The sequence below is a fragment of the Nymphaea colorata genome, chromosome 9 (genome assembly GCF_008831285.2).
Source record: "Nymphaea colorata isolate Beijing-Zhang1983 chromosome 9, ASM883128v2, whole genome shotgun sequence".
Classification (NCBI taxonomy): Eukaryota; Viridiplantae; Streptophyta; class Magnoliopsida; order Nymphaeales; family Nymphaeaceae; genus Nymphaea; species Nymphaea colorata.
Window position 1 is genome coordinate 15,466,186 of NC_045146.1, and position 21,297 is coordinate 15,487,482.

The 21,297-nt window shown below is 40.1% G+C and overlaps 3 protein-coding genes across 3 annotated transcripts; 2 read left to right on the forward strand and 1 right to left on the reverse strand.

The window, feature by feature from the left end:
* The first annotated feature begins 489 nt into the window (after window positions 1–489).
* On the forward strand, window positions 490–6,317 carry LOC116260618 (subtilisin-like protease SBT1.7). The gene is made up of 3 exons (XM_031639069.1): window positions 490–536; window positions 3,917–3,971; window positions 4,113–6,317. The coding sequence occupies exons 1-3, from the start codon at window positions 490–492 to the stop codon at window positions 6,315–6,317; spliced, it is 2,307 nt and encodes a 768-aa protein (XP_031494929.1).
* Window positions 6,318–10,768: 4,451 nt separating this feature from the next.
* Window positions 10,769–13,254, forward strand: LOC116261177 (subtilisin-like protease SBT1.7). Its single transcript, XM_031639808.2, has one exon. The coding sequence runs from the start codon at window positions 10,886–10,888 to the stop codon at window positions 13,181–13,183; it is 2,298 nt and encodes a 765-aa protein (XP_031495668.1). The 5' UTR covers window positions 10,769–10,885; the 3' UTR covers window positions 13,184–13,254.
* A 5,403-nt stretch (window positions 13,255–18,657) lies between these two features.
* On the reverse strand, window positions 18,658–20,028 carry LOC116260619 (subtilisin-like protease SBT1.7). Its single transcript, XM_031639070.1, has 2 exons — window positions 19,551–20,028; window positions 18,658–19,010 (listed from the first exon to the last, which is right to left on the reverse strand). The coding sequence occupies exons 1-2, from the start codon at window positions 20,026–20,028 to the stop codon at window positions 18,658–18,660; spliced, it is 831 nt and encodes a 276-aa protein (XP_031494930.1).
* Window positions 20,029–21,297: the final 1,269 nt, after the last annotated feature.

Here is a 21,297-nt window from a genome sequence, read left to right on the forward strand (position 1 = left end):
TTTGATGGGAGGACACCTTTTTAAAATTTTAAGCGTAAAACAACTTTGAGAGATATGTTGAATGTTTGTTTATGCAATGTTATCTCTTGAATTCCAGGTTTATATTTAAGCCTTCGAGTTCCCAACATAATAGGTATAAATTATATTCATCTTTATTTATTTTGCTGTGCATCTCATGTAGAGAGTAGCCTTTACATTTCGATTTCCGGCTCATATTTTCAGTTTTAAATTGAAATTTTTTTCGTTATATTTTGAATTCTAAAAATAATGGTAAAAGGGAAATTAAGGAACAAAGAAGAAGTAGGCTTTTCAATAAACTGATAATTGCTCACAAATGAACCCTAAGGCCCCGATATAGAATTACAGTCTACAGACCAATAGCAAAACGATGGATGTGGATCTACAACGATAAGCAAACAGAAAACCAAACTCTTAGAACCAGATCTTTTCTGTTGCTGCCTTGCACAAATCTCCTCAAGGCCATCCTAAATGAATCAAATCTCTCATCTCCAGAGGCGTACTGGTACATATGAGAGGTCAGTATCATATATCTGGTTCAAGTTTGTTTGGATATAGAACTAGGTTTAGATACCGACTTGGGTATAGATTTAAGTCTCAAGATAGGGTTGCGTTTGGGTAGGGGTATGGATTTACAAATAGGATTCAAGCTTGGCTTTGGGTTTTTATTGCGAAGTGGATTTAGTTTTGGGTTTGAGTAAAAAGGATAGGTTTGGATCTGGTCTAGAAAGGGATTCGAGACAAGTTTGAGGGAATGAATCGGGCATCAACTTGAAACCAGTTCCTAGGCTCGAAGCTCTAGGTCAGATTGGGATCTGGGTCCTGCACTCGGGCCCAATAGAGAAGGGCTTAGCCCCGATTCCACCTTCCATGCATTGGGGCATGATATGAGGGGAACTTTCCTCCTGGCAGTGCCATTAGGGCGTGAAGGATCATCAGGAACTTTGTTTTATAGTCAGAGAAAACACGTTTTTTTTTTCTTTTTTCAAAAAATGTAAAAAGAAAATAAACGTGATAAATTAACTGGCCATTTAAAACTATAAAAAAACACTTAAAAAAAATTAAAAACGAGCTTTTTAATGCGTTTTTAGCAATTTTTTCCAAAACAGTTTTTTTTATTTTTTATTTGTTGCAAATCTGATTTATGTTATTAGTTTCTCACTTATTTTATTTTTAATCTATTTTTAGTTTTTTAAAAATTTTAATAAATTTACCTTATGTTTTACTATTTTTCAAACTCACCGTATTATATCTCAAAAAAACCTTGCTGCTAGTAAAGAGTCACAAAAATGAGCCAGCAGATGCCTAAAAACTGCCTTCTTTTGAATAAAATGCTAAAACAAAAAATAAAAAAAAACATGTTTTTTCACCTTTTTTTTCATTTTGGGCATCTCTTTCATTTTTTTTTCTGTTTTGGTGTTTTTCATCTTTTCTTACACTGTTTACTGCCGCATTTTTATTTTTGCATTTTACTTTTAGTATTTTTTTAATTGTTTGAAAATTTGTCAATTTTTTTCTGAAAAAAAAAAACATATGACTGAGAAAAAACTTGCCGTTTAAACCCCATGTACGACTATGGTTGATATATCCTCTCACCTCTTCTATCTTACAAAATTGCTTTCATTATGGTCTTATAAAATTGCTTTCATTATGATCACAGGTAGTGTTGGAACTTAGCCATTAGTAAGGGTGAACTGATGGAATGCATATTCTTTCTTTAAGATCTGCCACGTCTGGATGTTAAGATGCTGCTCCAGCCCTGCATTACATTTACTTTTGGTAACAAAAAATTTAAAGGGAAGATTAAAAACAAAACTAGATATAAATAACATAAAAGAAATTCAGCCCATGTGTTCATACCTTGAAGGTCAAAATTTCAGTCGTTTTAAACAATTCATGTTGTACAATAGTCTTTTTTTTTTTTTTTCTTTCATACATCTCATCAAAACTTTCCAAAATATCAAGAAAAGTTCACGGTCTTTTTTAATGATCTGCTCTTATGCTAAATATTATCAAGACAGATCAGTTAGAGAGTCTTGCAAAAAAAAAAGGATCGGGCTACTTAATGTCAACACTTTTTAAATTGATTTTTCATGAATATAAATCGTTATCATCATCTGCTCCAAGATCTTGTTTGTTATACATTCCGCCACTACACACATACATTTATATTACATGTTATTCAATTTTACCTAAAGAAAAAATAAAAAATAAAGTCCTGGCAGACTTACTTTCTTCTCTATTTTTAGAAAATATAATCTATAACCTAACCTACTCAAGTCATTAAGTGAACTCGCTAGCACAGTGATCCAGCTGCAAGCCTATCCTAAACAATTTTTAAATTGCCACCACGCCAAAGATGTCACCTACTCATAAATGACATGTTGTATCTTCTTCATGAACATAATAAAGAATCAAATTAGTAAGATTAATGATTTGATCCCTGATTTACCTGCCTAATTATCTTACATTTTTTTTGGTGCATTAGGTGTGAAATGGCCAGAATGCCCCTAATTTGTCAAAGGGAAAACCCCATTATAACGGCAAAATGTGGAAAATGAAAAGGATGATATGCATAAAATGTCTATTTCTTTTTTAAAATGACTAAAATGCCCCTTACATCGGACAATAGTGCATATGCTAGCTACGGTTGATAAACAAGGGCCTAGGTGATTTGGGGAATGGATTAGTTATGTAGAACGTGGTGAAGGAGCCGAACGGAGAGTCAGTGTTGTTCCGCCATGAAGGAACGGTGCCGAACGTCTTGTTCGGCCACAAAGCATTCCAGCCAAGGCTCAACAAAGTCTAGTTCGGGCTAACCCGAAGCCCTTGTCGGCAGCATAACCCCACTCTGCTTAGTTAGCAGGACAGACTCGATTATTAACTTTATGTCTGTAAAGTACCTGGTTTGATGTCCATCTACATTTAAAACTCTTAATATTTTAATATCTTAGAAACCTTTAGTGACGTGCCAAGAGTTTCTAATGATGCCATCAATGACACATGAAGAGTTCTTGAAGATTGAAGAAGTCATCCAAGAGTTGAGTTTTAAACTATGTAACAGTTAGTTGTTGACATGGAAAAGGAAGTGACGTTTCTACCTCTATCAAGTGAAACCCACTTTCTTCATCGAGTGCCGTTTTCTTGAATGGGATTAATAAATCTTTTAGGTGTACATTTCAAGAGCAGTGCATGTGCTCCACCCACATCTTACCATCAGATACAAACAAATCTTCACTGAATTCTCTAAAATTAGAACTAATTCTTGTTTCTACAGAATACCTTTTTACGCTTTCTAAATGATTCCTTGTGTCTACATGAAAAATCCGACTTCCTGAGATGTATGACGTTCGTAGCAATAACTAAAATTGAAAAGGATTGTTGGTTCTTAGGTGTCTGTGGGAGTCTGATGCATATCAAGGGCGCCATTACATACTGTTGAAGGAAAATTAAAAACATGTGAACTTTTGAACCTTACAAGCAGCAAAAAGAATTGAAAGTTACCATTGTCAAGAGAATATAAATATAAGTTTTTTAAGACCCTCATTTCCCAAGCAGTTGTAGAGATTTACCAAAAAAGAAAGACGAATCATATTTGAAACTTAAAAAAAAAAAATTAGGTTGTAGAGTGTAACCTAAAAAGAAAGACCAACCGTATTTGAAGCTTGGATTCGTCAATAAACAATGTAGATTCTTTTGAAGGAGTCGTGCCTATATATAGATGCACACCCTTCCGTTTCCTCTCATCTCCTCCTCCATTCCTGCAACTCCTTGTTTTCCAAAGGAGTTGCATGCCCATTCTCTACAGCTTGGACCGATGTCCTTGATGAAATTAAGTTCAGCTTCGCTTGCATTCAGCATGTTGTAAACACAACAACATATAGTCCTTCCTACCTAGTATCTTCCACTCGCCTAAAGTCACTTCTACTACTTCTTCTTCTTCTTCTTCAGCAGCCATATATAGATTTACAGAGAAATTAGATTCCAGATTATCAAGCATGCTGAGGAAAATGAGGGAGATGCAACTCTTGGTCCGATTCTTCTGCATCTCTGTTATGGTGGTCTGCCATGTGGGTGCCGCCACCTTGGAGGAGAAGAAAACCTACATTGTGCAAACCGAACATGATTTGATGCCAATGAGCTTTTCCACTCCTGACATATGGCATCAATCGTTGCTTGATTCAGTCTCAGACGGACCAACCAAGAGAACCATCATCTACACCTACTCCACCGTTCTACATGGCTTCTCCACTTCACTAACTGCTACGGAAGCCGAGTCGCTGAGGTTGAACCCCGGCGTCCTGGCCGTGCTTCCAGAGAAGGTGTACCATCCAGATACGACGAGGACACCACACTTTCTCGGGCTCGACAGTGCTGGTGGCCTGTTGCCAAGGTCGAAAGAAGGGAGCGACGTCATTATTGGGGTACTTGACACGGGCATTTGGCCGGAGAGCAGGAGTTTCAACGATGATGGGCTCGGCCCCATCCCGTCCAAGTGGAAGGGATCGTGCGTGACAGGGAAAAATTTTAATGCAAGCAGTTGCAACAGCAAGTTGATCGGTGCCCAGTTCTTTTCTTCAGGTTACGAAGCCCAATACGGCCCAATCGATGAAACGAAGGAATCGAGGTCACCCCGAGACGATGACGGCCATGGGACACACACTTCCAGCACGGCGGGTGGCGCTCCTGTCGACAATGCAGCCTTGTTTGGCTATGCGCGTGGGGTAGCTCTAGGGATGGCAACCAGAGCCCGAATAGCTGCCTACAAGGTCTGTTGGATCAAGGGGTGCACTTCTTCAGACATCCTTGCTGCCATGGACAAGGCCGTTCTCGACGGAGTGGACATCTTGTCTCTCTCCCTCAGTGCCCCCCCAAGCCCCTTCAACGAGGACACGACTGCCATCGGTGCCTTTGGTGCCGTGCAACACGGCGTTCTGGTTTCTTGCGCGGCCGGTAATACCGGTCCCTTGCCCTACACTGTTCGGAATGTCGCCCCTTGGATCATGACCGTGGGGGCAAGCTCCATAGATCGTGACTTTCCATCATATGCTGTCCTGGGCAATGGCAACCAGTACATGGCCCAATCACTCTACGATGGAAAGCCCTTGCCCAGCAGGCCAACTGTATCACTAGTTTATGCTGGGAATGTCAGCAACTCCGTGGACGGCGGCGTCTACTGCCTCGGCGGGACGCTCGATTCCACCAAGGTCGCCGGAAAGGTCGTCCTGTGTCAAAATGGAAACACGACTGCTCTGCAAAAAGGTCTTGCTGTTAGGGCGTCAGGTGGTGTAGGGGTTATCTTGGCCGGCGTAGAGGAAGATGGTTCTCAGCTGCAAGCTGAAGCACACTTCCTCCCGACTGTCACCGTGAGCAGCAAAAATGGAGACGAGATCCTTAGATACATCCTCTCCAACCCAAGGCCCAGAGTCACCATCATGACCGGTAGGACAAGAGTCGGAGTCAGACCCTCTCCGGTGATTGCCAGCTTCTCCTCTCGTGGTCCAAATTCTATAACGCCACAGATCTTGAAGCCCGACGTGATTGCACCAGGCCTGAACATCCTCGCTGCTTGGTCGGGAAACAGTGGACCGACGGGAATGGTTGAAGACAAACGCAGAGTCGACTTCAACATCATCTCAGGCACCTCCATGTCCTGCCCTCATGTGAGCGGACTGGCTGCACTGCTCAAGGGCGCACATCCTAACTGGAGCCCTGCAGCCATCAAGTCAGCCTTGATGACCACGTCCAACTCTACTTACCCCAATGGGCAGCCATTGCTGGACTCGGCCACCGGGAAGCCCTCCTCGCCGTTGGTTCATGGGGCGGGACATGTTGTTCCACAAAAGGCGCTGAATCCAGGCCTCGTGTATGACATCACCGCTGATGATTACCTGAACTTCCTTTGCGGGATTGGGTACACGGAGCAACAAATCGCGGTGGTCGCTCGACGGAGATTCACTTGCAGGAAGGGAGTAGTAGGAGGTGGCCTGAACTACCCATCGTTCCTGGTGCAATTCCCAGTCCAGGGCTCAGGGCAGAAAAGGGTCAACTTAACAAGGACGGTGACCAATGTGGGAGATTCACCGTCGATGTACTCAGTCTATGTCTCGTTGCCGCATCCAGTGAAGGCAGTGGTAAGTCCACAGGTTCTCGACTTTAGGAGGGAGGGAGAGATGATGAGCTATTTCGTCACCTTCACCTCAAGCTCCTTACCGCTAGGTACCTCTAAATTTGGATACTTGGAGTGGTGCGATGGTGAACATCGAGTTCGCAGCCCCATTGTCTTCATCTGGGTATAAGTTACTGTCTCTTTTGTCTCTCACTCTCCGTCGGCTTTGTATTTGTGTGTGGTCTTGGTTTTCCTTAGATTCTCTTCTCTGTATCTTTCGCCGGGCATGGACAGCATGCACATCTGGTGATTCGAGTAATTTGTCTTCCGTTTCGGTCTACAAATAAGAATGGCAGATGTCTGAGTAGTAATGACGTCCATGATAAATAAAGAAAGCAGTTTTTGAATACTGAATTGCTTGAGCTGCTAATGTCCAAGGTCGTGTTCATTGAGTATTTATCTGCTTCAATTCTTCTTTTCTCTGCCGTATCTGTATCCGATCGCTGATGAACTTGTAGTTAGGTTACTTGGGAGAACAACCATTCATGGCATCCCTTACGCTCAATGATAAACCCATTTGTAATGATAAAAATGAAAATGAAAAACAAATTAAGAAAAAGACATAAATGCCCCTCATACAGTAAAGAGTTGAACACGGGATCAGGTGTTTGTCCCTTACGCTCAATGCACTCTCACTTGGATTTGGCGCCAAAAGAGGTAAGTTTCAAATGTCGAAGATGGTTAGGATAAGATGGAGCAATAAACGGATTATGCATGGGTGTTAGAGGCACTCCGTCCCATCTTTTTCTCTTCTAATTAAATATTTACTTAAACGGAACGGTATAAGGCGTAAAACCACAAAGGCCATTCTCCTAGGCTCCAAGGTTCTGGATTGCATTGGCGCAGGCGCCATGGAAATGATGCATCACTTGGTCTCCCATTCTTGCTTATATCGTGCAGATTGAGTTGCGTGCACACAGAGCCTCTGTGTGTGCATGCAAAAAATATGGGCCAAGGAAAACAAAGAAGAGGTGGTGGCATTTTAGAAAATTTTGATAAAGCTATGTACATTTTAATCTTTTAATATTTTCATAATTCTTATTTTATCATTTCAAAATTCTTTCTTTTTTACTTTATTGAGGGTGTTTTAGTCATTACATACCACTGTGCTGGTGCGTGTGCACATAACCAACTTTTTCTATGGCTTAGCAACATAACATGAAAATTGAAATGAATGGGGGCCTTGGGGCTTCGCTTCGGGGGTGGGATTGACCCTCTCGTTCACCTGAAGACAGGTACGGCCTTTCTCTCTCTCTCTCTATGTATATTATAGCTACATATATCACAATAATTCATGTTATATAACGTTCCATCTTTGTTATAAATTTGATCAAATTTTCAAAAATATCAAGTTCATGGTATTTTCTTGCATGTTCTTATACTAATAAATATTGTGTAGGCAGAAATGAGGCAGTCTTGATAAAAATTGGTTACTTTACACTTTTTAAATTATATTGATACGTCGAGTTTCATGCGAATAGTTTCAATTGGTATACTTTTCAAAAGTACCATTCCGGAAGAACTGAATAACACTTGACAAATTCCATATTAACTATTTACCCGTCTTCATGATCATGATCAGAATAAAGGAATATTAACTTAACAAGCTCTGTTTTAAATGTGAAACAACATAATAATTAGTCCTTATAATTATGAAAAAATAAGTAAATGTTTTATTGAAACTACTTACATGGAAACTACAATATTATCTAGGTTATATTAGTTCAATGAATAAAATATTCGACTTGAGGAGTCGAATCAAAGATAACCCAAAGAATAAGTAGCAATATCTTTCCATAAATATTTGTATAAATATAAAGAGAACCCTGCTCTTAAGGATGCAATGACGAATATCAATTTCTTTTTTTTTTCTATGAGGACGTTGAATTATAGTTCGTTGACTTCAGACATGTAAACGTATATGCAAACTTGAGATGAACTTAATTTAATCTTTTGGCAAATATAAAACATATTCTAAGCAGACGGCACAGAATTTGGACGAAAATGTAGAAATGCAAAACCAGGTATGGATTTTCACATATGATGGGAATCAAATGTCTAGCTTCATCAAATTTGTCAAAAAGTTAAAAATCCCATACTGAATTTGGGCTTGTCAGCAATCACATGATCATCCAGGCTTTGTTTTCTAAATCCCACTGATATTGATCTTTGATTTAGCCACAATACTCAACATTTGATAATATGTAAGAAGATCAACATTGTCATCTTAAAACACGTTCTTGTTTTAAAAATATGATATGATCGTGTCCATTGTTTGACTGTTGAATGTAAAACCAGCATCCATAATCAGATAATCTTTCATGTAACTAAAACATGGTATTTTTTTAGAACATGCATCCTATGGACATGTGCTTTCTAGCACGATATCGAACGCCTCTTTCACGACATGTATTATATGAACATGTCTTTGAACTCCATGTTTTCCATTTCGAACGCCTTAGAAAACTTCCTCATAATGAAAGCAAACAGATGCAAACACAAGAAGCAGGGCATGCTAAAACTCATAGCCTGAATAGACGTGTAATAATGGATTCCACACTCACAACACTTGATCTTAGCCATATTCATGCAACATGGTGGCTGCCATATATTATCCAAAAATGCAGAACAGAGGAAAGTATGATCTGTTGCATGGCAATTTAATTTGCTCGAGTTAATATCGGCGAGATATTGTTTTGGTTTCATGAAACAGAACACCCAGATTGTTCGAGAACGTGAAAAATTTTCCTTCAAAATTAAATAGATAATGAGTTTAGGTCATTAAATTGAAGACTGAACATGCAAAAGTCAGACTTAAATTAATTTGGTAAACTTATACAACACACGACAGAAATCGAGTAGTACTATTCCGTAACACTAATTCCTGCAATTTAAAACTTCAATCTGTGGAATAAGTGGTTGAGCACGCTCGAAAAATAAAAAATGTTCCATTTTATATTAATCTTCAAAACTAAGGGATGTATTTGGGAACAAATTGCGGTATTGGAAGTGTTGTGAGGATACTATTTTTTTTTTTTTTTCATCCATTTGTAAGTAAAAGGGAAGGGAGCCATATCTCCTAGCTGGTTTGCTTCCAAAGGGGTGTATGTGGGGAGTGTGTTGCGTGCTCCACTCTGTGCACACAAGACGTAAGGACTTAAAAAAAAAAAAAACAAGGTGGGGGTTGGGGTATTATAGAAATTATTTAAAAAGAAATGTCTTTTTCATCTTTTAATTTTTTTTTTAATTTTTTTTGTCATTACAAAAAAGTTCCCTTCTTTTATTAACTAGGAGCATTTTGGTCATGAAGCATAAAACAAAAAAAAGTTGTGCACCAGCCAGCTCCGGTGTTTGACAAAATGCGTCTAGTCTTATCATCCAAACACGCAAATCAGGGTTTAAAAATTGATTGACAACCCAAGTTGTCAAAAACCTTTCTTTTTTTTTTTGGAGGAATGCTTTAAATACAACCTAAGAAATTTCAGTTGGAATTTTCTATAGCTGGATGGTAATGTTTGACGCGAAAAGTGCAAATTAAAGCATTGACAATTAGTTTCCCTTGCGTATGGGCAGCCTCACAAACTTCACTTATTTTGATGTTAGTAATTTTTTATGTTTGGTTGTTCATATATATAAGTGCTCCTTAAAACATTAAGATTATTGAATTATGCCCCACCAACTGTTTCCGTTCTTCCTTGAAATGCCATTTGATGAATAGGAAGAAATCTTTTAGGTGTACAAAGTTTAAGATCGAGGAGTTTACTTTACTCGACGTTACATCTTGTAATCATCAAATAAATTAAAGAAAATTTTAGTGCGATTTCCTTTCTTACGCTCCGTTTCTTAAGTACATTCAAAGATCTGACTTGCTGCCCTGAAATGTATAAGAAATGTAATCCGGTTTCTACTGCTTTTTTTTTTTTTTTTTATTGATCTCCATCCTATCAAATGCCCCCCCCCCCCCCCCCCGTCTGAGCCATCACCGAGAATATGTAGTGGAAATCTTGTTAGCATTTCATTATCATGAAGCATGTCACATCCTTCACCCTGTTTGTCTTTCAATGTTGGTAAGCATTTGAATGTCGTGAAAATCTTGTTAGCAATTCTTTTTCATGGAGCATCTCACATCCTTCACCGTATTTGTCTTTCAATGTTGGTAAGCAATCTTCATGACGATCATCAGTTTGACTTGAAATTTTCGACTTGGTCTTCTTCTTACACTTCAGGCAACCGAGTAACTTGATGGAGAATTACATTGATAGAACAGCAAGATCAGAAATTAAGAACTAGGACGTTCACAAGAGAATGTAAACGACTTTTTTTTTTAAATATTAATTTGTCCAGGCTGTGGAGGATTACAAGAAAAGAAAGACTGATCATATCTGAAACATCATGAATTATGTCAACCAAGTAAGGGTCGCTTGAGACAGTCGGGTGCCTATATATAGACGCATGTTCTTGCCTTTCCTGTCATGGCCTTCCATTCTCCTAGCTCGATTCCTGCAACTTCTTGTTTCCAACGTCCTTGGTGAAAGAGTTTCAGTTGCATTAAGCATATCGTCGTACACAAACACCACCGGCCATCCTCCCTACTATCTTCCGTCTCATCACTTCGTTCTGAACACTATCTCCTCGTTTCACCTACTAAGACGTCCTCTTCAGCAGCCATAGAATAGAGAAACTTACTGGTTCACGACGATGCTGGGGAAGATGAGGGAGTTGCAACACTTGGTTTGCGTCTTCTTCATCTCTCTCATGGCAATCTGCCATGTCAAGAGCGTCGTCGCCTCGGACAAGAAGCAAACCTACATCGTGCACGTCCAGCAAGATCTCATGCCAACAAGCTTTTCTAGTCCCGATACGTGGTATCTAACAATGCTTGACTCGGTGTCTGATAAACCAGATAACAAAACTATCATCTACACCTACTCCACTATCCTGCAAGGCTTCTCCACTTCACTGACGGCGACGGAAGCAGAGTTCCTGAGGGAGAAGTCCAGTGTCCTGGCCGTGCTCCCAGAGATGGTGTACGAGCCAGACACGACGAGGACACCATCCTTTCTCGGGCTCAATGGTCGAGGCGGCCTGTTGACAAGATCTAAAGAAGGGGACAACGTCATTATTGGGTTGCTCGACACAGGCATTTGGCCGGAGAGCAAGAGCTTCAATGATGGTGGACTCGGCCCGATCCCATCCAAGTGGAAGGGCTCGTGCAAGGCCGGGACAAATTTTAAGGTGAGCAACTGCAACAGGAAGCTGATCGGTGCCCAGTTCTTTTCCGCTGGTTACGAGGCCGCAAACGGCCCAATCAACGAGCAGAGCGAATCAAGGTCGCCGCGGGACGACCAAGGCCATGGGACACACACGGCCAGCACGGCCGGTGGTGCTGCTGTGCGGTACGCAAGCATGTTCGGCTATGCGCCTGGGACTGCTAAAGGGATGGCGACGAGATCCCGCATAGCTGCCTACAAGGTGTGCTGGCTCGGGGGCTGCTTTTCGTCGGACATACTCGCCGCCATGGACAAGGCCGTTCGCGACGGAGTGGACATCCTGTCGCTCTCCCTCAGCGGCCCCGCAAAGAGCTTCTACCTCGATAGCATTGCCATCGGCGCCTTTGGTGCAGTGCAACTCGGCATTCTGGTTTCTTGCTCCGCCGGCAATTCCGGTCCCTCGCCCTACTCCGTTCGGAATGTCGCCCCATGGATCACGACCGTCGGGGCAAGCTCCATTGATCGTGACTTTCCATCATACGCCATCCTTGGCAATCGCAAGAATTACGTCGGTCAATCACTCTATGGTGGCAAGTCCTTGACGAGCAGGCCAACCTTGCCAATAGTTTATGCTGGGAATGCCAGCAACCATTGGACCGGCAAATATTGCCTGAGCGGGTCGCTCAGTTCCGCCGAGGTTGCCGGGAAGATCGTTCTCTGCGAAAATGGATTGGCATCTGTTCTTCAACAGGGTCTTGCTGTTATGGCCGCAGGTGGCGTTGGGATTATCGTGGCCGGCGTAGAGGAAGATGGTTATCAACTTCTAGCTCAAGCACACTTCCTCCCGACTGTGACCGTGAGCAGCAAAAATGGAGAGGCGATCCTTAGATACATCCTGTCCAACCCAAGGCCCACAGCCACCATCATATCCAGGACGACAAGAGTCGGAGTGAAACCCTCTCCGGTGATCGCCAGCTTCTCCTCGCGTGGCCCAAATCCTATAACGCCGGAGATCTTGAAGCCCGATGTGATTGCACCGGGCCTGAACATCCTTGCTGCTTGGTCGGGAAACAGTGGACCAACAGGAATGGCCGAAGACAAACGCAGAGTCGACTTCAACATCATCTCAGGCACCTCCATGTCCTGCCCTCATGTGAGCGGCCTGGCTGCACTCCTCAAGGGCGCATATCCTAACTGGAGCCCAGCAGCCATCAAATCGGCTTTGATGACCACATCCTACTCTGCCTACCCCAATGGGCAGCCATTACTGGACTCGGCGACAGGGAAGCCATCCTCGCCATTGGTTCATGGGGCGGGACATGTCGTTCCACAACAGGCGCTGAATCCAGGCCTCGTGTATGACATCACGGCCAATGACTACCTGAACTTTCTTTGCGGGATTGGGTACACGGAGCAACAAATCGCGGTGGTCGCTCGACGGAGATTCACTTGCAAGAAGGGAGTAGTAGGAGGTGGCCTGAACTACCCATCTTTTGCGGTGCAATTCCCTGCAGCGAAAACAACAACCGTTAGTTTCATGAGGACGGTGACCAATGTGGGAGAACCACTGTCGAGGTATTCCGTCTCCGTCTCATCGCCTTACCCGGTGAAGACAGTGGTGCGTCCACAGGTGCTCCAATTCAGAAGAGTGGGAATGAAGATGAGTTACAGTGTCACCTTCACCTCTACCACCTCCTTACCACGTGGTACGTTTAAATTTGGGTACTTGGAGTGGTCCGATGGGAAACACCGAGTCCGCAGCCCCATCGTCTTCACCTGGGTATAAGAGACTCTCTCTCTAGCCCGCCTGATGTCCTTGTGTGGTCTTCTTGCCTCGTTTCCACGTATATGTGGCGATTCGTGTACTGCGTTCTCCTTTTCTGTCTACAAAATAAGGATGTGAAATGTAGTAATGGCAATAACATCCATGAATAAAGAGAGAGCAATTTGAATACTGAATTGGTGTTTGAGAAGTACGGGTAAGTTTTAAAGCGACTGTGAATTGTTTTCTACATGTCTGCTTCATTTCTTCTTTCTACTTTGCATATGTGCTTTTAGTTAGGTTACATGGGGGAAAACCATGTCATCTCAAATTATTGAAGCTTTGTCCTTGACGGCGGTGCCTTCCCTCTTACAGCCATGGCCCATGGATTTGCTCCCCTTCTTTATCAAAATTATAGTGGCTGGCAGGCTTAGCTCAAGCTTAAGATGCTTGAACTGAGATTTAACTTAACCTTAATTTGTTGTTTATTAAAAAATTACTTTTTAACTTGTACCGACATTACCATATTTAAATTCTTATTAACCAGAAAGAAATCCATTGCAACGATTTGTCTTTTGTACAATGTTTTCTATACATTCTTTGGCCATCAGTTTAATCAAGCATAGATGTAATGACTTGGCTCACTCCTGAGCTCAGGTCTCTAGTCTGACAGATCCCAACGTATCATTTAATAGTTTCAATTTTAGCTAAAAAAAAAAAACTAAAAACCAACTATTTTAATAACTTCTTTTATAAGCCCTTGAAGATCTTTCGTAATATTTAATATGAAACTAAACTTTTAGCATGTTACAATAAATGAGTTGAACATGCATAGCTCTTGCCATGAAAATGACATTAACCACAATTTAAAATAATGGTCTTACCCGATATATACCTAATTCTGGGTCTTCAGGACATTCCCAAAATATTTTAATTGAATCTTTCTTGCGTGTTGAGAATGACGACTAAAATTGCTTGTGCAGTGTTTTTCTTTTTCCCGGAGGATGGTTTGCTCCGTAATGGGAACTTTTCAAACAAGAGAAATCAATCATAAGGGATTAATTAAGTACTCTGACAGCTACCTTAGTTTGCCATTGACCCATATATTAATGGTTATAGTGCACTTTTTGCAAGCTAACCTTACACAGATGCGATCTTACGAATAAATTTTTTGGGAAACATGTATTGAGTCAATCACTTTTTAAGTTTAATTATATTTTTATATAAGTAAAATTGAATGGCTCATATAACATCCAAATATTGATGACTTTGGTGTATATTTGTCCGTGCACACATCTCTGCAAGCAACTCGATCTCTGTGTATGTTGCTCACTGTATCTTTCAAAAAGTTATGTAACTTTTTGTCAAATTTTGCCCTTCATGGCCAACTAGAGAATACCACTGAGAATATATATAAAACCAAATTAAACATCTACAAACACGCCTCCGATCAAGTCTACCTGACTGTAGGATTTGATCCTTCAATATATTTGATATTTGGTGATAGCAGCTTGATCCTGAGATAGAGTTGGGTGCATACTTTTGTGCATGTAATAAATATGTACCAAAGAGAGTTGAGGGTATTTTTGACTTTTTTTTTGTAAAGTAATGAGCATTTTTAGACTTTTTTTTTGTCCCTTTTTACCCCTTTAATAAGTTTTTTTTTTTTTCGTTTTAATGAGACTATTTTAATCACTTCATACTCATATAAACAATTTTTTGTGCATAAACGTGTGCACATAACCAGCTCCGCTTGGTCCTAGGTGGGTTGCAGGTTCGAAACTAGAACACAAGAGTGGGTGTTCTAGCTCAAGCTGACCCAGATGCCCCTTTAAAAAAAAAACTGCAAAAACTCATTTGTAATGATAAAAATGAAAAATAAATTATAAAAAGACACAAATGCCCCTCATACAGTCACACGTAAAGAGTTAAAACACCGGATTAGGTGTTTATCAATGCACCCACACATGGATTTGGCGCCAAAAGAGATACTTTATTGAAGGGTATTTTAGTCATTACACACTTGCACATAGCCAACTTTTTATATGGCTTAGCAACGTAAACACCTTCATATGAGAATTGAAATGAAGGCAGGTACGGCCTCTTGAATCTCTCTATCGAGCTACGTATATTATCGCTACACATATTACAATAATTCATGTTACATAATGTTCCATTTTTTTTATAAATTTCATCAAATTTTAAAAAATATCAAGTTCATGGCATTTTCTTGCATGTTCTTATACTAATAAATATTGTACCTAATTTCTCCCTACCGAGCATAGCCCTCTTATCTTCTCATATTCCTTAGGGCTCCATTAATGTTAACAGCAATAGCCCTGATTTGAAGATTAGTGAGACGAACTTGAGCTTTTGGTTTGAGAGTGGTAAGGCGTCTATTGATTCCCTACGGTTCCTTATTCTTCTTATTTAATTCAGTTGGATTCCTCCGATGTAGGTTCGGTATCTCTTTCTGTGTCTTCCGGAGAAAAGAAAGATCTTGGTTCAGATGGGAATGCGTCGGATAGTTCCTCTCGAGCAGGAGACTCGATTAACCGGATATATAGAAACTCAAAGTTCAATCTAAGCCGAACCCAAACCATTTACATCCCTTTGCATTTGGGAGACCAAAAAAAAAAAAAAGAAGTGTTCTTCCATTACCTAATTCGAGTCAAAAGTAGGGAGCCAGTCAATGTAAGGCAGTCAGGGACGAATGTAGTGTTATATATATATATATATATATATATATATATATTTGTTTGTTTAATGAACCATGGGTTTTATGTGGATCTTTTGCCATGCCAGGTCAATCTACAAACTAAGGCTATCAAATCTCCCCCCGAAAAAAAGAATCCAACTCAAGATGGAAAGCATGCAATTGACACCAGTTTTTTTCGTTGCAAGAAAAAGAACCAACCTATAATTTCAAAATTTTAACATGAGTTGAAATAGAAATTTTCAAATATTTTATTACATTAAACTAAATTTTTTGAAATTTGTATATCGTTTTTTGAATTTTTTAAAATTTGAGGGAGAACAAGGACACTACCTCCATCCATGAGAAGCTATATGGTTGTTATTGCCAATGTTAGTAACCTGAATTTTAGGAAATGAGATAATTGCTATAAACCTTACAATGCAAAATATAAGGAAACTAAGGGTTCTAGGTGCCATTACCAATATTAACAAGCTGGATTTGAGAAAAGAGATAATTGTTGTGAACTGCTGAATCCAAAAGATTAAGAAATTGATGGAACAAATTGTTGTACACACATAATATATAATAGAACCTCTCACAAAATAACATAGAAACTGAGAGCGAAAATTTATCCTCGTGGACATAGAGACTCTCTCTCTCTCTTCTCTCTCTTTCTCGTCGAACCACTTAATTTCTTTCTTGTCGTTCTGTTATCTTTTTATGGTGTCAGAGCCTAACGCTATGTTTGGATAAAGTAAAAAAGAGAGAAAAGAATGGATGGAAGGGAAGAAAATGGAGAGGGAAATGAAAAGAAAGGAAAGGGAATGATCATCTGTTTTTTTTCGTTCCAATCTCTTCATTTTAAAAGAGATTGAAATTACATTAAAATTTCATTTCCTTCCCCTCTTTTTCTTTTCATTACCCTTGCATCCAAACACAATTATTAGTTCTCACTTCCTTCTCCTTCATATTAATTAGTCATCCAAACACTGGAAAGATCATTTTTTCCATTCCATTTCCCCCTCTCCCTCCATCCAAACAAACTATATGACTCTTGGGCGCATAGAGGTGTCCACATCATAGTTACAAATAACGTCTCGGTGGTTTAAAAAAAAAAATACAGTAAGTTTTTTAAAATTTTAAAAAATTAAAAATAAGAAAAATAAAATAAGTGAGAAACTAATAACACAAACATCACAAGATACGTAAATTTTGCAACAACTAAAAAATAGAAAATGAAAAAGGAATACTGTTTGGAATTAAAAAAAGTGGAAATAATGAAAAAATGAGAAAAATTGCTTTAAAAATGCGTTTTTTCCGTTTTTAATGTTTTTTTAATTAAAGTGGTCGACCATTTCATTAAGGTTTTTTAGATTGTTTTTAATTAAGGCTTTTAACTGCATTTGCAAGCGATCGACCACAAAAGTTTAAGGTTTTTAATTAAAATGAGAGAAAAAAAAACGTGAGATTGTTTACATTTATAAACGTCTACATTATAAACCCACTTATATTTATGGTAGTTTTTTATTTTTAAATATATAAACAAATTCAATATTCTTAACAATTTTGATTAACGTAGTGCTTTAGTTGCCCAATACCTTATATAAACTCCTAAAAGTTTAATATTGAAGAGTTGTAGAGCCGTTAAAGGCTTTTGATGTTGAGTGATTCTAAAATCACTAGTGTATATTGTTACTTATTCTTTGGGTTACCTTTTGTTCGAGTCCTCAGGTAATATTTTATTCGTTGAACTAATATAAACCTAGACAATATTGTTAATTAGTTCGCAAGTTTCCATGCAAGTAGTTACAATAAAATATTTTTTTCATATTTATAAGAACTAATTATTGTGTAGTTTCACATTTAAAACAGAGCTTGTTGAGCTAATATTCCTTTATTCTGATCATGATTATGAAGACTGGTAAATAATTAATATGGAATTTGTCAAGAGTTATTCAGTTCTTCCGGAATGGTAATTTTTAAAAGTATACCAAGTGAAACTATTCGCATGAAACTCGACGTATCAATATAATTTAAAAAGTGTAAAGTAACCCAATTCTTATCAAGACTGCCACATTTCTGCCTATTCAATATTTATTAGTATAAGAACATGCAAGAAAATACCATGAACGTGAAATTTTTATGAAAATTTGGTGTACTTTATAAAAAATGGAACGTTATATAACATGAATTATTTTAATATGTGTAGCGATAAAATATATATATATTGGTACAAAATACATGCATATTGAAATATCCATGATAATGGATGCTTAGTTTCTAGTTGGTTAGAGAGAGAGAGAGAGAGAGGCCGTAGCTGTCTTCATTTCAATTCTCATATGTTTGTTACGTTTGTAAGCCATATGCAAACAAATTTAGTTACGTGTGCAACTGCAGTGTGTAATGACTAAAATGCCCTCAAAATTTTCTAAAATGCCACCAACTCCTCCTTTGTTTTTTCTTGGCACATATTTCTTTTTGCAGGTGTGCACGCGCAACTCAATCTCAACCATGTAAGAAGGGAAAAACAAGGTTCCAAATCCAAGTGAGGGTGCATTGAGCGTAACGGACACCTAATCCGGTGTTCAACTCTTTCAAGCGTTCTGTATGAGGGGCATTTATGTCTTTTTCATAATTTGTTGTTCATTTCCATTTTTATCTTACAAATGGGTTTTTTGAGGCCTTTATTTTTCTTAAAAAAGGGGCATTTGGGTCAGCTTGAGCTAGAACACTCACTCTTGTGTTCTAGATTCAAACCTCCAACCTGCCTAGATCAAGTGGAGCTGGTTATGTGACACCTTTATATATTATAAATTGTGCATAAGTATGAAATGACTAAAATACTCTCATTAAAATTGCAAGTGAAGTCTTTGGGTTGGCCGCCGAGGGAAAGAGAAAGGACGTCCACCCCATCGTTGACTGCCTTCTCCATTGCACTGAGGATATCAGAGCCATGGCAACCGCTGGCCCAGCACACCTTGTAGGCGGCGGTGCGAGCACGCGCTGCCATTCCAGTCGCTGTCCCGGTTGCATAACTGAAGAAGCTCGTGCCGGGGACGCGCATGCCACCGGCCATGCTCGACGTGTTCTTGCTGTGGTCGTTGTCGTCTCTAGGCGATCTCGACTTAACGGGGACAACTGCTTCATAACGAGCTGTAGAGAATTGTGCACTTAGTTTTTTGTTGAACATGACATAAGTTTAGACTCTATCGAAATTGTGAAGAATCATCAAGGGCTTATAAAATGAGACCATTAATGATATTATTGTTGTTAATGAGATGATTGTCTGGTTCCTAACCTTTTTAAGATTGAAGCCGAAACAACTAGGCGGCGGATTGAGATCCGTTGAACCAGGGGCCGAGCCCAAGAGTGGGCCGGGTTGTTACAGTGGTATTCAGAGTCGATTTCAACACTCGGACCTGGAGTCCCACACGAGCAAACGCGTGTGCTTTAAGAGAGGTGGATTGTAATACCCCAGAAGTTTAGTCACGTATCAAAGATTGTGAGGGATCTTCAATGACTTATAAAATGAGACCATTAATAAGATGATTGTCCTGGTTCCTAACCTTTTTAGAATTGAACCGAAACTACTAAGGGGCAGATTGAGATCCGTCGAACCAGGGGCTCCAGCCTAAGAATGGGTCGGGTTGTTACAGTTAGTGGAATTGAAATTTGTTGCAGCGGTGCACTCACCCTTCCACTTGGCCGGAATTGCGCCGAGTCTGGCATCGTTGTAACACCTGCTCTCTGGCCAAACGCTGGTGTTAGGCACTCCGATTATAATGCCATCCCCTTCCTTTGAGTCCAGTAGAATTCCAGTAGCTGGATTGAGCCCAAGTAACAGAGGCTTCCGTGTTGTCTGGAGCTGGAACACTGTCTTGGGCAGCTCAGAAAGAACGGCGGGCAAGCGGCGGAGGAGCTCGGTTTCGTTTTCAATCAACCGGGTGGCGAAGCCTTTGAGGATGGTGGAATAAGTGTAGATGATGTTCCTCACCTCTTCTGAAGCTGCAACGCGCTGACTGGTACCACGTCTTGGCTGAGAAAACAGCTGGAATGTGGAATTCCGAGACACGCACAATGTAGGTCTGCTTTGGCTGGCAGCTAAGACGGCCAAACAAAGGAAGAGACAAACAATTAGATACAACGGTAGTTTCATTTTCTTCATCATCATCGTCTCCTTCTTCTTGAAGGTGGTCAACTTTTCCTTTCCTTACGGGCTTTCCATCGTGGACAGTGGCTGCAAGTAGAGAATGGGCGTGCAACTCCTTCGTGGAACAAGGATATGCACAAATAGAGGAGGAGAATGGAAGGTGATGGGAGGAAACAGAAGGGTGAGCATCTATATATAGCCGCCCGACTCTCTAGAAAGAGTCTACACTAGGTGTTGCTTTATCGACAAATTCAAGTTTCAAAATCTTAAGGGGCTCTTAAGATGATTGTCTGGTTAGTCTTTCTTTTTTTGGCAAATTTTCACAACTTGGACAAACTAATGTTCTAAAATTTTTTGTTTATATGCTCCAAACAAATCCACTTTCATTCCTTTCTATTGCTTGCAAAGTTTTTTTTTTCCCATACATAGTCTCAAATGGACATTGCACTTGTTGATTGCTTGCACCGAATAGGAAGAAACCGCCATAAAGCAGGGGTGGAAGTGTGCTTTATGGCAGTTTCTTAAGGGGCTCTTGATATATTTAAAATCTTAAGGGGCTCTTGATATACTTAAAACTTTGCAAGCAATAAAAAGGAATGAGAGTGGATTTGTTCCAAGCATATAAACAAAAAATTTTAAAACATTAGTTTGTCCAAGTTGTGGAAATTTGCCAAAAAAAAGGAAGACTGACCATATTTGAAACTTGAATTTGTCGATAAAGCAACACCCAGTGTAGACTCTTTCGAGAGTCGGGCGCCTATATATTGATGCTCACCCTTACGTTTCCTGTCATCACCTTCCATTCTCCTCCTCTATTTCTGCATATCCTTGTTCCACGAAGGAGTTGCATGCCCATTCTCTACTTGCAGCCACTGTCCACGATGGAAAGCCCTTAAGGAAAGGAAAAGTTGACAAACTTCTGTTGTTAATCTGGTCATAGTAGAAGGAGAAGATGATGATAGAAGAAAATGAAACTACAAATGTACATAATTGTTTCTCTTCCTTTGTTTGGCCATCCTAGCCACCGGCCAGAAGCAGACCTACATTGTGCGCATCTCAGAATTCCACATTCCAGTTGTTTTCTCAGCCAAGACGTGGTACCAGTCAGCGCGTTGCGGCTTCAGAAGAGGTGAGGAACATTATCTACACTTATTCCACCATCCTTAAAGGCTTCGCCACCCGATTGACTGAAAACGAAGCCAAGCTCCTCCGCCGCTTGCCCGTCGTTCTTTTTGTGCTGCCCGAGACAGTGTTCCAGCTAACATCTGCTAGCTTCCACGCCATCATCAC